A 14,358-nucleotide genomic window follows, 5' to 3' on the forward strand; every position below is an offset into this window, starting at 1 on the left:
ATACCGATCTTGGATTCGGATCCTATGTTGGCCTGATCCGGATCCGTCATGCTGAAACTCTCATATGCCTATTAATCGAATTCAATATGAATCAAAGTCGAACAATAGATACTTAAATCAAGTTTTGGGATAAGTAGCAAACACCTATCAATCGAATTTAAGATGAAAGTAGGAAACAAATACGAGCATAGATGTCAGGTGGTAACTAAGCTTTGTAAAACCATTAAGAACTCAATAAAAGGAGCATTTTGTTGAATATAAATCTTGTGGGGGAGATAAATGATAAAATACCCTCCCCGTTGGAGTTGGAATTCTTCTTCTTCTTCCTTCCCACTCCTTCCATGGGAGCATTCTTCTTCTCCATTCTTCTCCCGTTTCTTTCAGAGAGAAGAACCAAGCCGAGATCTTGTCCGTGAGAGAATTCTCGTTCTCCGGCTCTCAACATTTCCTCTCCTTCCGTTAATTCTTTCTTTCCCCTTCCCTCCTTTTTTTGCTTTCTACCATTCCTTGTGCCTCTTTAATTGATTCCGTTTTGCTTCGCTTGTTGAGGAGGCAAGCAAGAAAGGCGCACCTTTTTGCGGCACTACAGATCCCTCCTCCGCTGACCGCAAAGGTTGCGGCTTGGGGTGATGTGGGGATATGTATTCTCCTCCTTCTGTCGCAACTCCTTCCTCCTTCCTCCCCTCCCTCCCCACGCCGAGATTCGTAGCTCCATTCCATGCCAAGATCGGTTCTTTAGGGGTGCTCCACCCGTCGAGGACTAGAATCTGCGGGTGGAGGAGTGGGAGGAGGAAGGAGATCGTCGTGAAAGCGAGGGAGGAGGAGGATGCGTTTGCGATGGCGCCAAGGAGTATGGACGTGGAGGCCGAGATTTACGAGTTCATGCGGAGGTCCGCGAAGCCGATGGACTTCCCAACCAGGGACGAGCTCGTCGCCGCCGGGAGGGCCGACTTGGCGGAGACCGTGGCTGCGCAGGGCGGCTGGCTCACCTTTGGGTGGGATCTTGATGATGGCGGCGAGGAAGTAATCGATGGGTCGCAATCAATGAGTGACGTCGCTCAAGAAGATGGTGAAGTCGATCAAGAAAGGGTTCTTAACGGTTCTTTGGGGACTAATCCTGCAACTGCTCTGGGTTGTGAGGATCGTTCCGCTGCCCCATCTTTTTCCGGGAGATCATTGTGAGTGAAGCTTACGTTTCTTGAATGATTCGTTGATTTATTAACTCGCTATTCATTGCTGCTCTGGTTAATTTGTTTCTTTGATTGTTTGTTTGAATGCTTTTAAGGGAGACGGAGAATCTCGAGGATGGTGGGGTCGAGGGGATATTGAGCAGGCTGGAGAAAGAGAGGAGCTTGTCTCTTGCGCTGGCTTCAAGAGGGAAAGTGGTGAATGGTCGAGACTCATGGAGGAATGCTGTACATGATCCAGGATATACAGGTTGGTTTTCTTTTTGTCGGGGTTTAAGATAGAGACCAATTAGCTTGCTTATCATAGTGAAGCTGCTATTGCTTCTCTTCTGGCATCTAAGATATTTAGATTGTTCCCTGGTAATTGATAAATTCTTATCATCTATATTGTCTTATGAGTTGTTGCCCAACGGCCAAAGCTGCAGTACAATATATGCAACATGTGAGTTTGCCTTTGATTGGGTTAGGATCACCTATTGCCGGTTATGGTTTTGGATGTACCGACTTTGTTAATCTAATGCACATCAGGAAGTTTCAGCTTGTCTTTGGTGCACCTTTTGTATCTCTAACAACACGACCTTAAGGAAAGATTTTTGGAGTAAGACAAAGTTTTTGCCGTATGCAACATTTCTGATATGTTAAACCTCAATGTAAGATGCTTGACAGCCTATGTCCCTTATGAACTTCCCTCCATGCTTAGTGCTTCATAAAAATCATGCCTGATGCGTAGGGGTTTGGTACATTCATCTGTTGGATCCATATTGTCTGTAACAAAGTAGTTTCTGTTATATTAGCATAGATGAGATAGTTTAGTACTAACAGATTCATGATAGTTTAACTAGAAGGTATCTGCTTAGAAGTAGATCAGAAGTCAACAATGATGCATGAGATGAGAATAATTATTTAAATGGATGTGAGATATCGCATGGAGAATAGGCTGATAGTACATTTTGTTACAAAGAGATGAGTGACACCAGTCTCACACGAGGGAAATCTATGGTGTTTTTAGGTGATATCTAAGGAGAACACTTTCTTGAATGATTCTCTTTTTCAACATTAGCATAGACAATGGAGTTGCACACGTAATTATTTGGGAAAAAATTGATGATGCATGACATTGTGTTTGTTGGTTTTCAGTTTTTTTTTTCTCTCTAAAACTTTGAACTCTGAGTTCAACAAATTTGAAGCTGTTGAAGTCTGAAGGCCCACCTAGTAGACAGAGATAATATGTGTAAAACATTCTGTTGCTTTGCTGCACTCCACAGTTATGATGAAGAAGCATGAGTTCTGATGAAAGGAATTATAGGTATCAGATATACGTAAGAAAATAAATTGCTATGTTTTTTTTTTCCTCTTTTCCAATGATAGCTATGCTTTGCCGCCAAACCCCCTTTAATTTTAATGTGGCAATTTATGTTGCTAGTGAAATATTAAGCATGTGATGCCATTTTGGAAAGGAGCAATTGAGAAAGTAGTCAATGATAATTTTTCTATTTGAGCAAGAAGATCTAACTAATTTGAGAGTTCATTAGCAATATCCCACAAAGTTATTAGTGATAAATATAAGGTTCTAGAAACTTGTACCTTGTTGAAATTTATAACCAAACTTGCAGCCTTACATCATCTTCTTTAGTCATTCCCATTCTGGTAATCTGGGTCGATTTTAATCAGTTCAGTTAATCACATGGTGTTCAGTGGATTTTGCTTGCATGTTTTTCTTCCATTGTCCATATTAACTTAGTATTGGATTTTGGAAGAGGCATAAAGAATCAGAGAAAATGATATGAAAGCTCAGGGAAATCTATTACCTTTTGCTCCAGCAGATGGTGACCTGCAGTGCCAACCCTCTTGTAATCTGCAGGGCACTCAGCATTTCCATGGAGGCTTGTATCATTAATAGGTGCCTAGACTATAATTTAGGGTTTTGACAATGGTGATACAAAATATCATTTTTTGTCCTCTTAATTTTGATTTTTGACTTTTATATAGGGGATCTTTGATGAGTTTAATGTATGTCATATTGTGCAGTGGCACAGAACCAAACACGACATTATGTCTCTGATTGTTGTCCTTTCTTTTCTTGTCTCCTCTTTATCCTTGTGCTAACTTAGTATTGGAGAGTCCCTCACAGGCAACTCATGATCAGCCTTCCTTAGCCTCCGAGTCATTTCAGCCACCACTGGAGATATGAGTCATCACCACATATGATAATCATATACATAAAATACACTGTAAACTAGATAATAGGTTTTTTTCTAGTTTTTGTTAGATTACATCTTTTTGGATTTAGAACCTCAAATCCTAACCAGATAATCCATACTAATTTGGATCATGATCTGCCTTGGCTATCCATCCCTCACTCCAACCCAGTCTGCGAACCAATCTGATTAGAATCAGATGTGGCTCATGCTTATTCTTAGATGATCCAGTTATTACCTAATCTGTTGATATATTGAATAGATATAGATTGTCCCCCAGTCCATGGATGATCCATATACGGCACTTATCTCAAGCACCTAGGCAGACTGCCTGGACTTGTGACAACATTGATAGATTGTGTAAAATGAAACAAGATTGGTCCCAACACCAAGCAAAGGTTTTAGCCTTGTTTATATGCTGGGTTGGCTGTGCCTGAGTTTGATGGAAGCTTTGGATTATACCTTTTCTGATGCTGGTCCACAAACTGATGATCACATCTTTTATTAATGAATTGTCCCTTTTTGAAAATTATGTTTATGCAAGTCTTTACAAATTTAGATCTTTCATTAATTCATATGTAGTATTAATTGCCCATAAGTTGGCTGTTTCTGGCAATGAGAGAAACATCAATATGATTCAGCAGAATCTGAATATTTCTTTTTACATGATTCTGATGGTGTACATACTCAAGGTGGGAAATTGGAAGATGTTAATGGCACAAAAAGTTCAGTGCCAGACGTGGAGGAGTTGGAGCATTCAAAGGGCAGGTTTTTCTATAGTGGAGTTCGACAGTACTTTCACAAATTGTGCTTTGCAATTTAAATTTCTATGTCAATTCATGTCACAAACTTTGTGCTTTGCAGTTGCTGAAACTGTTCCCACTGATGACAGAAAGATGTTAGAGGATGACTCTTTAAAAGTTGAATGGAGCACTATGCATATACAAACTCAGAACTCATTTATGTCTCATAATGGGATGAAGGAGTCATTTGCTGACAAAAGTCAGAGACATTTACATCTTCAGCACTTGGAGGCAGATCTTAGCTCTGCACTTTGGTTAGTTAGATCTAGAGCTAATGGTGTTGTTTCACATAAGGTATGCCATGTCTTTCTTCATTTTGTTAATATGTATAATTTGTTTGTGGACTTTACAATCTGTGCATTTTCCTTCATATCTCATTGTTTAGTGTTTCTTTACCTATCAATATGGGATGCAATATCTTTACATTCATCTTAAAGATAGTGGAAAACTCCTAGAAAACATAATTGCTGAAGTATATTAGCTTCTTGAATCTTTAACCCTTGGACTTATGGTTAGTTATCTTTCTGAAGATGTTAAAATCTGCTGTCTCAGTAATCAGATGGTGATTCCAAGTTTATGTAGTCAACGTAATTGCTGCATCTAATTTTTTGTATTGATGTGGTTATTATTGTACTGATCTTTTGTGATGTTTCTTTTTCTAACCTTTGGATGAAAGTTATTAACATTTAACAGTGCCTTTTTTTATATCACATTTCAATTTCCATCATTTACCTTTGCCAGCTATTTGATAAAATTGAACTTAATTCAGTTTCTCACCCTAACCAGACATGCAAAATGACATTATTACCCCTTTGTTTAAAGAAACATATGATAATTGAATACACTTCTTTTCATTTTTTTTGTTAATTTATTATTCCTTTCTTGTATAAAATCTTATCAATTTGTTTACTGTTGTTTCTTAGATGAAAAATGAGATATTAGTTTCATGAATACGTTGTAATGAGTTAAAAATGATTAAAAATACTATAATATGCTAATCTTTAGATGAAAAATGAGAGATTAGTTTCGTGTAAACTTAAAAGTAGTGGTGTTGGATTATATAAAATAAAAAAGTGAGAATTGTTCAGTAATTAATCCAAATATAGGGACCAATATATTAATAACCTTTGAAGAAAGAATACAATTGAGGTTTGTGTACTATTGGTGCTTCAACTTTTTTTGTGATGAACGTATAGTATGCTTGTCTTTTCTTTGTCCTTTCTTAAAGACCTCATTTCATGTCTAGGATAATTTTATATTGAATCTTGTTTGCATGACTTAATTTGCAACCGAGGTAGTAGATATTATGTAGTCCTCGGTATATATTATGTGGAATGTCATTGGATTCTGAAAACATGAAGAAAACAATTTGCTCATATGATGTGCAAATATCTGTATCACATATTGGATTTAATTTGGTTTATTTACTCAGTTGTCATTTAGTCTATATAACAGTGAAATTTTAAAAATTCAACTACTATTCTCAATTATTTGTGGTTATTCAGCACCAAGGAAACTCGATAGATGAGCTACATAGACCTTCTGATGCTTGGGAATTCCAAGAGACTGAGATAGTGAATGCCCGAGATAAGTTGCAGTCAGTTCGAGCAAAATTGGCAGTTTTAGAAGGAAACTTGTCATTTAAGATCATGTAGGCAATTTTCATAGCTTTGTCTTGAATCTTTCCTGAATTCTGTCCTCACTATATTTGTTAGTGATCTTGGTGTTTATCTCATAGGGAAGCACGAAAAGTAATGGAAGAGAGACAGAAAAGAATTGATGCTGCTCAAAATGCTTTACATCTTCTTCGTATGGCCTATATAGTCTGGCCTAATTCTGCTTCAGAGGTTTTACTTGCAGGGTCTTTTGATGGGTGGACTGGTCAGGTTTGTTTATTCTATGGTTTTAAGAGTCAGTTTGTGTGATAGATGATGTATATTGTTACATGGTAAAATGTGGATTTAGTTTTAGTTCATATGTTTATGAATGTAAATAATTATAAGAATTATGATCAATGAATGCGGGCTTTAATTTTGTTCTTTTTGAGCTTTTTTTTAGTTTTGGCTGTTGAGTGTAACCTGTCAGGGAGATAAAATTTTATTTTGTCCCAGAATCTCTAAAAAAAGTTGGAAAGCTCGCTATCATTGATTAGTTGGGTACCTCTCACTCGATAGTAGTTTTTGATTGGTCAGTTCCGTCTGCTAATTTGATATATGCCTGCTTGATTAGCATAAACTTTATAATTATGATCAAAGGAATCCTACAATGGGAAACACTTGAAAGTATAATGGTTGCATCTTTCATGCCGCCATGTAATTTTTCAGAATATGAGAACGCTGTAAGTAATTTTTTTAAGAAACTAAGGAGAGAAGGTAGACGAATGCTCATGCTTCTCTTGATATCTCAGTTGCTACTTGGCATAAGAATTTACAGGACCAGTTCTGTCTTCCAGGGCTGCCTGCTTGGCATGAAAGAATTGGTGAGAGCAGATGATGTCCTTGAATTTTGATTGGAGGGAGACCTGGAACCTGCTCATTGGCAAGGGGCCAAAGACACATGTGAGACATCATCCGAGGAAAAGACTATTCACTTGAGCATCAAACCACAAGTAATTTGTGAGATCTTGATCATCACTCCACCCTGCCACAGGCTGCCTCAATCACATCATAGCTCTGTACCATAGACTATCTGAACCACATACGTACTAACTCAACTTTGGCCATGTCATCTACATGCAGCCATCAGCTCTCATGCAACTCCGAAAGTGTTACCAAACTTATATCAATCCCACAACTGAATCATGCAACATCTTGCCTGGCTTTTAAGCTGACCACTTGCAGCATACTTGACTCTTGAACTAGCCACTTGCTGGCCAGCTGCTTAAAATCATCCACATAATTTGATTTGACTGTTTCAACTGTGAGTTCACCACTTGTCCATGATGGTCCCCATGGACACGTGGGGCTGTTAACTCGAAGCTCAACAAATTGAGTATCATCTGATATTCCTACTTTTTGTCATGTGATATATTATGTTTTATAACTTCAGATGTTCTAGTTTTCTTATATTCATTTCATCACATAAATTTGTGGATTCTGGCTTATTTATAATGTTTCAATATAATATTTTCAGAGAAGGATGGAAAGATCAAGTTCCTGTATCTTCACTTTACAGCTAAAATTGTACCCTGGCCGGTATGAGGTAAGCGACAGTTCATCTCTTGACCACTGATTCTTTCACATGATTCCAGAGGACAACAAAATACTATTGTGTTTTGGAACAGATCAAGTTCATTGTTGATGGTGTGTGGAAAACTGATCCACTGCACCCTATCGTGCACAACAATGGTCATGAGAATAACCTCCTTATTGTCGATTGATGATATGCATACCTGGTTGGGATCTATAAATTGTTGCAGCCACACACGCGACTGATTCAGTCTAATGTTCCAGTTCAGCTTTGTTCTTCATGTTCCGAGAGCAAACAGACAACCTGTGTGATGTCTTCTTTCTGTAGGTGGTGCTTTTTGCACGAACGGTGATCTGATCATGATAGTTCATCGCCCTTTGTTCCAAAGACTGATAACTAATGATGAGCATAGCTCTCAGCAAAATTTTGCCTCATTTTTCTCTGTGCTTTTTGTATGAATTGTTGGGTAAATTTTAGATACTAACCAGGCTGATCCTTACCACTTTCCAAGCACCTCTTCCAGTCCAGATGACATACTATCCAAGAACTGGGCATTTGTTGGGATGGTGCAATAACCAAGAGCTTCTGTCCAGAACTGATGGCTGAATGCTGAATTAGATGGGACTTCAGTACTGGAAGATCCCAAACCTTGTAAGCATTTGCATCTTAATATTTGCCCTTTTGAAGCTTTGGATTATAAATATATTCTTTGAGAAGTATGCATACACATGTTGATATGTACATTCATCAAACGTAGACATCCATGAATCTAATTTTCCTGGGAGTAAATTCATAAATTTATCTTTTACTTGGCAAATGCGATAACCTTACCTCGTGCAGGGTCTTATGTGCATTTTGCATAGATTTCATCAATAAGTTGCATTGCTGTAATGCCATTCCTTTTTTTGGTCTGCCGCTGCATGCTTAATGTAGCAAAATTTGAGAGCTTAAATGGGAAGAAGATTCAAGAAGTGCAACACATCACTAGAGACTTTACCCCTGGTTTATATTTCCATGACCTGTGAAGTCACAAACACATTCCATATTGCAACGCCTGATCTGTGTTCAGCTGTTTCTTTGGAAAACTTGATGGATAGATGCACGTAGAAATATCCTGTTCTTCTCCAAGTTGCAGATCAACCTAAGCCCAGAGACCAAGAATGATGAGTGGGGATCAACCATGGAGAAGAGAATGGTAAGATAATGCTGCCATTGGTGGTAATTTTGCTGGTGAACTGCATACAGAGATCCTCCGCCGCTCTCTGATCACACCAGGCAGCGACTGCCATCACGATGATGGAATGGATGGACCTTTCGAGCCATGGGACCATGATCAGATCTGGGTCCTCTCAGGGCATTTTACGTGCTTGATACAGGGCCCGGAGGTGCCATGGATTTGCAGCAAATCCATCTGGTTCACTCTGTTCTTTTTGAGTTGCAGTTGCAGCCATGTCAAGAGTTCTGAACCTGTGAAAACATGAAGACAAAGTCAGGAGGTTGAAGTAAACAAAACGATTAGAAGAGAGTTTCTCATAAACAGTGGTAAAGCATCAGTGGGCTCGAGCCTGTAGACGAGAAAACACTTGAGCAACCCGGTGGATTAAGTTACAAGAGTAGGTAGCAGGAGGAAAAGAAAAAGGATGATCTTGATGGAAGAAGATTCTGAAAAGCTATGCATCCACACCATAATTTGGTTGCAGTAATAATGAACTGTTCAGCTGATCATATGAATTGGCAGTGGTTGCAACTTGCAATGCACGATTAGAACACATACACATACTGCTATTAGTTGAGAAACATGGCATAGATCCCTATGAGTGTCACAAAGCTGGAACTTACAGAATGGTGGTGCAGGTTGGATCTTACCTAAACTTATCAGTGTAGCAGAGCTCAGAGATGAGACAGCTGAGGTTAGATGTTTCCTCCGCTCTTTTTCTATGTGGGTGCAATATGAACTTTTAAGAATGTTCGGTCCTCATCTCACGTGAAACAATTGTTTACAATTGATGCATGCATCATGTTTAACGATGTATTTAGTTACAACAATAGGTAGCAGGAGGAGAAGGAAAAGGGTAATCTTGATGGAGGAAAATTCTGAAAAGCTAAGCATGCACACCATAATTTGGTTGCAGTAAGAATGAACTGTTCAGCTGATGATATGACTTGGCAACGGTTGAATGCACGATTGGAACACATATACACATACTGCTATTAGTTCAGAAAGATGGCACAGTTTCTTATGTGTAACAAAGCTGGAACTTACAGAATGGTGATGCAGGTTGGATCTTACCTGAACTGATTAGTCTCGGAGAGCTCAGAGATGAGAGAGCTGAGGTTAGATGTTTCCTCCTCCCTTTTTCTATGTGGGTGCAATATGAACTTTTAAGAATGGTCGATCCTCATCTCACGTGAAACAATTGTTTACATTAAATGCATGCATGATGTTTGCCTTTCAGAATTCCTCATCTTCCGTGCAATAACTTCAATTAACTTGCATATTCATGACTTACTATGAAAACTTCATTGATTGATTGATTCATAGAACACAGCAGCAGCTAGGAGAATGGAACAAGAGCATAAACCCTAGAACAAGTTTGCCTAGAAGGAAGAAGGGAAAGGAAGGGAATGAAGAGCTCCCATCATTCATCTGCAGGAGACATGAAGCATCGGTTCTCCTTCTTCTTCAGTACCGCTGCTGATGCTGCTGCTGCTGCTGGATCGTCTCCTCGAGCTCCTTCTTGTCGGCACCGACAACTCTGCCAACCTCCTTCCCTCTCTTTACCAGCACAAAAGTCGGCACCACCTCCACGTCCCACTTCTCCGCCACCTCCTGCGGTAGATCACCCCAACCGTAAGCTCTTCAGTTTGAAGTGGCATAAACTGATGGTAGTGAAGCAGATAGAGTGGAACTCACCATGAGCTTGTCGACGTCAATCTTGACAAACTCGATCTCAGTGTACCTTGCCGCCATGGCATTGATCTCCGGCTCGATGAAACGGCATGGCCCGCAATTGGACGACGAGAAGTCAATCACCATCTTGCAATGCAACAAGTGGAGTCATCAAGAAGATGAAGACTGCAAAAGGTTGGGGTTTGGATTGGTGGGTATTAGTATGTACCAGCTTGTTGGATGCCAAATGCGACTGCCAGTGCTGGTTCCATTTTCCTTTGCTGTGGATTGTGATGACCAGACTGCTGCTTGTCCTGGAGAACAAATTACCCATTCTTCCTCTTAGCTTCAGAGAAGTGTTCTTTCCACAACAAACAAATTGAGCTATCTTTGTCTGATCTAAGTCCTTTAAATACAGTGGAGAAGCTGATGAAATCCATATGTTTCAGTGCAGCAGAACTTGGTGCTGGTATCTGATTCTTAGCTCTACGAACCAAGGAAAAAAGCAGATGGAATTTCCACCCTGAACAGAAGAATTAGATTCTGGTAGACTATGAACGGAAGTGATTCCATACATATTGGAGGAGATGTTCTTCTGTGTGAACTGTGCACAGGAATCAAAACCTTGCGTTCCTCGTGCAATGAGAGTGCAACACAAACTGGTCTTGTAATCCATGACATAAAGAGTGTGAAGGGAGAAACAAATGGGGGATTCTTATCACTTAGGCATAATGGCAACACCAGGAAAATCCACAAACAGATTGAAAGGAGAAGAATGACTTTAGCATGACCTCTGGAGAAAGATCACCAAACTATGTGGTTGTACTCTCTACTCTCTGGTTGTGATGAAGGATTAAATTGGCAGTTCATCATGCAACTACTCTCTTCCTCTTCCTCTTTTGAATGCTTGTGCATTGCTTCCAGGAGGATTAAACCACCACCAAGCTAGGCCTTGGTTACCAATGTCTTCCCTCAGAGTGTTTGCAGCTTAATCTTCCAGTTATAATGTGTAGTACGGATGACTAATTTGGATTGGCATCCTCATTGTTTATATGTTTGTTTGGATGAAAAAGATACACCTGTGTTAGGTAAAATTCATCAGATCTCATGAACATGTTGATCTCACAAGATGGGTGTCAAATTGTCTGATTAGTGTTGGGCTAAACATTTCATGCTCCCCCATGTTTTTTAAGTTGGAGCTTCAAACACTGTCCTCTATCCTAATATTGCTCTCGAGAAAGCATGTTTACCTTTGAAAAATGAAGTCATGGATCCGTCCTAATATTGCTCTCGAGTAAGCACACTTAATATTGCTCTCGCGTAAGCACACTTAACTTAGAAAAATGACACTAAGTTTAATGGTCACATCAAAAACAAAGTTGATGCACCATAAGAATGACTTCCGGATGGAATAGAATAATCTTCTCATCCAAACATCAGGTATTAGGTTGTCAATTGGCTGAGTCCAAACTTTCTCCACAAGACAAACAGTACCTCCAACTTTTAACCTATAAAGGTGATGCAAAGAAAGCAGCACTGCTGAGGCATCCATTTGGTGAATGAACACAACATCAACTTCATCTTTGAACGTGCTTCAATGCTTTATTCCTCGTCAAATCAACCACTCCATTATCCAGAATGCCTCTATTTATTTTGTTGCCTCTCAAAAAAAAAAAAGTAGTCTTTCCATGACAATCATCATGAATGGTTGGGTTAGATGCTGCTTAGATCTACAGAGGTATGTTGTGTTTTACTCCTACTTTGAACCAAAAGACAATAAACATTTCTTGATGTGTCTAAACTGTGCAGTTATGGTCTGAGTAATTAAATCATTTGAACTTTCTCCACATCTGTCTTTGTCTGAGATCACAAAGAAAAGTCATGATATCAGTCCTTTATACTGTTTCATCAGTAATAATCTAAACAGAAAAAAAGATATAAAATTCCATCTATTCTTGTCTGATAAATAATAAGAAAGAAAACAATTTATGTTCCTGCCCTTATTAATTTCACAACCTTACATTCAGAAAGAATTATTACAACATCATATAATTGAAATAAAAAAAATCTATGGACAAACTCTTTTCTCTTTAATTTCACATTTAATATCTCCATCTAGTAATATCTTCATTTCCGACCTATTTCGAAATCGAGCATCGAAGGAGGAGGATCCTATTGAACATATTATCAGTGAATTATTCTTTTTTTTTTAACGTAAATACTTTAGTCACATCTAATCCGATTTGATATATTTCAGCTCAGAAGAATACAAAAACTTCAGAGTTTCATATAAGAAAATTAAACCTAATCCTTCATTTTGGAAGAGAAATAAGAGCCCATTGTTCAATTTGACATGATGTCTCACCCAACACAACTACTGAACTGTGATCTGTTCTCACAAACTTCAGTGGATGAAAAGTCCTACCATCTGATCCAAAATTCTCAACCATTGTTCTTTTAATCCTGCAGCTTCCTTGTCTATCTGATCCATCAACTTGGATGAAAGATGTAACAAAAGAATAAAAATCTCACAAGCTCTTGGATCTGAAACAACAAAAGGTGGCAGGCAAAAGATTACTAGCTTCTACTTGTCACCAAAGCTTTCCTATGTGACAGGAAACAGAGCAATTAATTAACCAATCGAAGAAGCTTCTTTTCCAATGGACAAGTAAGTAACCCAACTCCTCTGCCATTGTAAAAGGTAGCTATCCTTCTTCTGTCTTCTTCCTGCTGCCTTCTGAGACAGGTCACCAAGCAGAGGATAAAAATGGTGGGGTGGGTGATCCAAATCGAGTTGGCTGCAATTTCTAACACCTGGAGAGTGTGAGAGAAGTCCAAACCTATAGAGCTGCATGGTGGAAAAATGTGCACAAATTTATATCAAATGGTTGAAAGAGAATTCTCACACGCTTCTCCTCCTCCTCCTCCTCCTCCTGTGTGTGTGTGTGTCAACTTCACATGTTAGCATCATCTCTCTTTCATGGTGCTAAGTAGGACAAGTAACTCTCTGTTAGCTGTGTACTATTTTTGAACCGGAAGATGGTAGTCGACCTGAGTTGCTTTCCTTAAGATATGTAATGTTAGTCTCGAAATCTATCGTCGATCCAATCTAATCTTATCTAGAACCTCGATGCATCGTGATAATCATCCTACCATACGAATCTCGAAGAATAGTTAATGCCTATTTTTTATTTAATTAAATAAATATTCTCAAAGGTATGATATTTGAAGGAGGAAAATATTTTAAAATTATCAGCAGAGAATAATTTCCTATTTATAACATGTAATTAGGAAAATATTTTTGAATTATTTTTTTAAAAAATAATTCAAAGAATATTTTCTGTTTCGATTGATTGACATTGACATTGTAGTAGGTTTAGACAATCAACTTTATCGTTTACGTTAGGTTAACATTTGTGTGTCGGTCCTCGATAGGATGAAAGAATTTTATCGACTTGTTATAAAAAAATAATATGCTAATTTAGCATATTTTCTTTTTGTTTGAAAGTGAAAGTTTTAGCCAACTTTTAGGAGAGGTAATGAAGGCTGAAGTATAGGAAACATTAAGAGATGTGAATCTTTTTTAATAGGAGGCATGACATGCACCCTATCACACCCACCGCAAAGGGTTGTAATCCCATTAGTTCATCTATCATGTCATCATCAAATTAAAATGAATATATTCATACTTATCAAATTTCATCACGATTCATTCGATTAGTTCATTTGTCACCCTCATCCACAAAAATAAAATCAATATATATATATATATATATATATACTATTAAAGGAATTAAAATTTTATATATTGTATATGCTCAACGATCAAACTAATAATCGATTAGATTTGAGACGAAGACTATCAAATTGGACTCACTTATCAAAGATTGATAAATATTAGTATGATGATAATGATAGGTGAGACTCACTCAAGAAGGTGAAAGATTTAAAACTTTTGAGATAATTTATATATATATATATATATATATATATATATATATATATATATATAATATTAGTATGGGGGGATGTATTAGATTCACTTATCAATTATCGATGATTTCAAATCTTATCTGATAAAATCTAACTTA

At 38.1% G+C, this 14,358-nt stretch overlaps 2 protein-coding genes across 12 annotated transcripts; one reads left to right on the forward strand and one right to left on the reverse strand.

Moving 5' to 3' along the window:
• The first annotated feature begins 280 nt into the window (after positions 1–280).
• LOC103997592 (protein FLOURY ENDOSPERM 6, chloroplastic) lies at positions 281–11,531 on the forward strand. 11 transcript variants are annotated; one of them, XR_010491196.1, is made up of 10 exons: positions 281–1,178; positions 1,286–1,437; positions 4,078–4,149; positions 4,250–4,482; positions 5,694–5,839; positions 5,927–6,074; positions 6,641–6,796; positions 7,321–7,389; positions 7,901–9,711; positions 9,920–11,531. XR_010491196.1 is itself a non-coding variant. In XM_065125249.1 (8 exons), the coding sequence occupies exons 1-7, from the start codon at positions 640–642 to the stop codon at positions 6,695–6,697; spliced, it is 1,347 nt and encodes a 448-aa protein (XP_064981321.1). In that variant the 5' UTR covers positions 282–639; the 3' UTR covers positions 6,698–6,746; positions 7,321–7,811. The 11 variants fall into 11 exon arrangements, 3 of the variants coding, with proteins under 3 accessions (XP_064981321.1, XP_064981322.1, XP_018673654.2); XR_010491194.1 differs by having other exon boundaries at positions 6,641–6,746; positions 7,889–9,711; XR_010491195.1 differs by having other exon boundaries at positions 6,641–6,746.
• Positions 9,880–10,630, reverse strand: LOC135622915 (thioredoxin H2-1-like). The gene is made up of 3 exons (XM_065125251.1): positions 10,497–10,630; positions 10,292–10,414; positions 9,880–10,207 (listed from the first exon to the last, which is right to left on the reverse strand). The coding sequence occupies exons 1-3, from the start codon at positions 10,599–10,601 to the stop codon at positions 10,061–10,063; spliced, it is 375 nt and encodes a 124-aa protein (XP_064981323.1). The 5' UTR covers positions 10,602–10,630; the 3' UTR covers positions 9,880–10,060.
• Positions 11,532–14,358: the final 2,827 nt, after the last annotated feature.

This window comes from Musa acuminata, chromosome BXJ2-9 (genome assembly GCF_036884655.1).
Source record: "Musa acuminata AAA Group cultivar baxijiao chromosome BXJ2-9, Cavendish_Baxijiao_AAA, whole genome shotgun sequence".
Taxonomy (NCBI): Eukaryota; Viridiplantae; Streptophyta; class Magnoliopsida; order Zingiberales; family Musaceae; genus Musa; species Musa acuminata.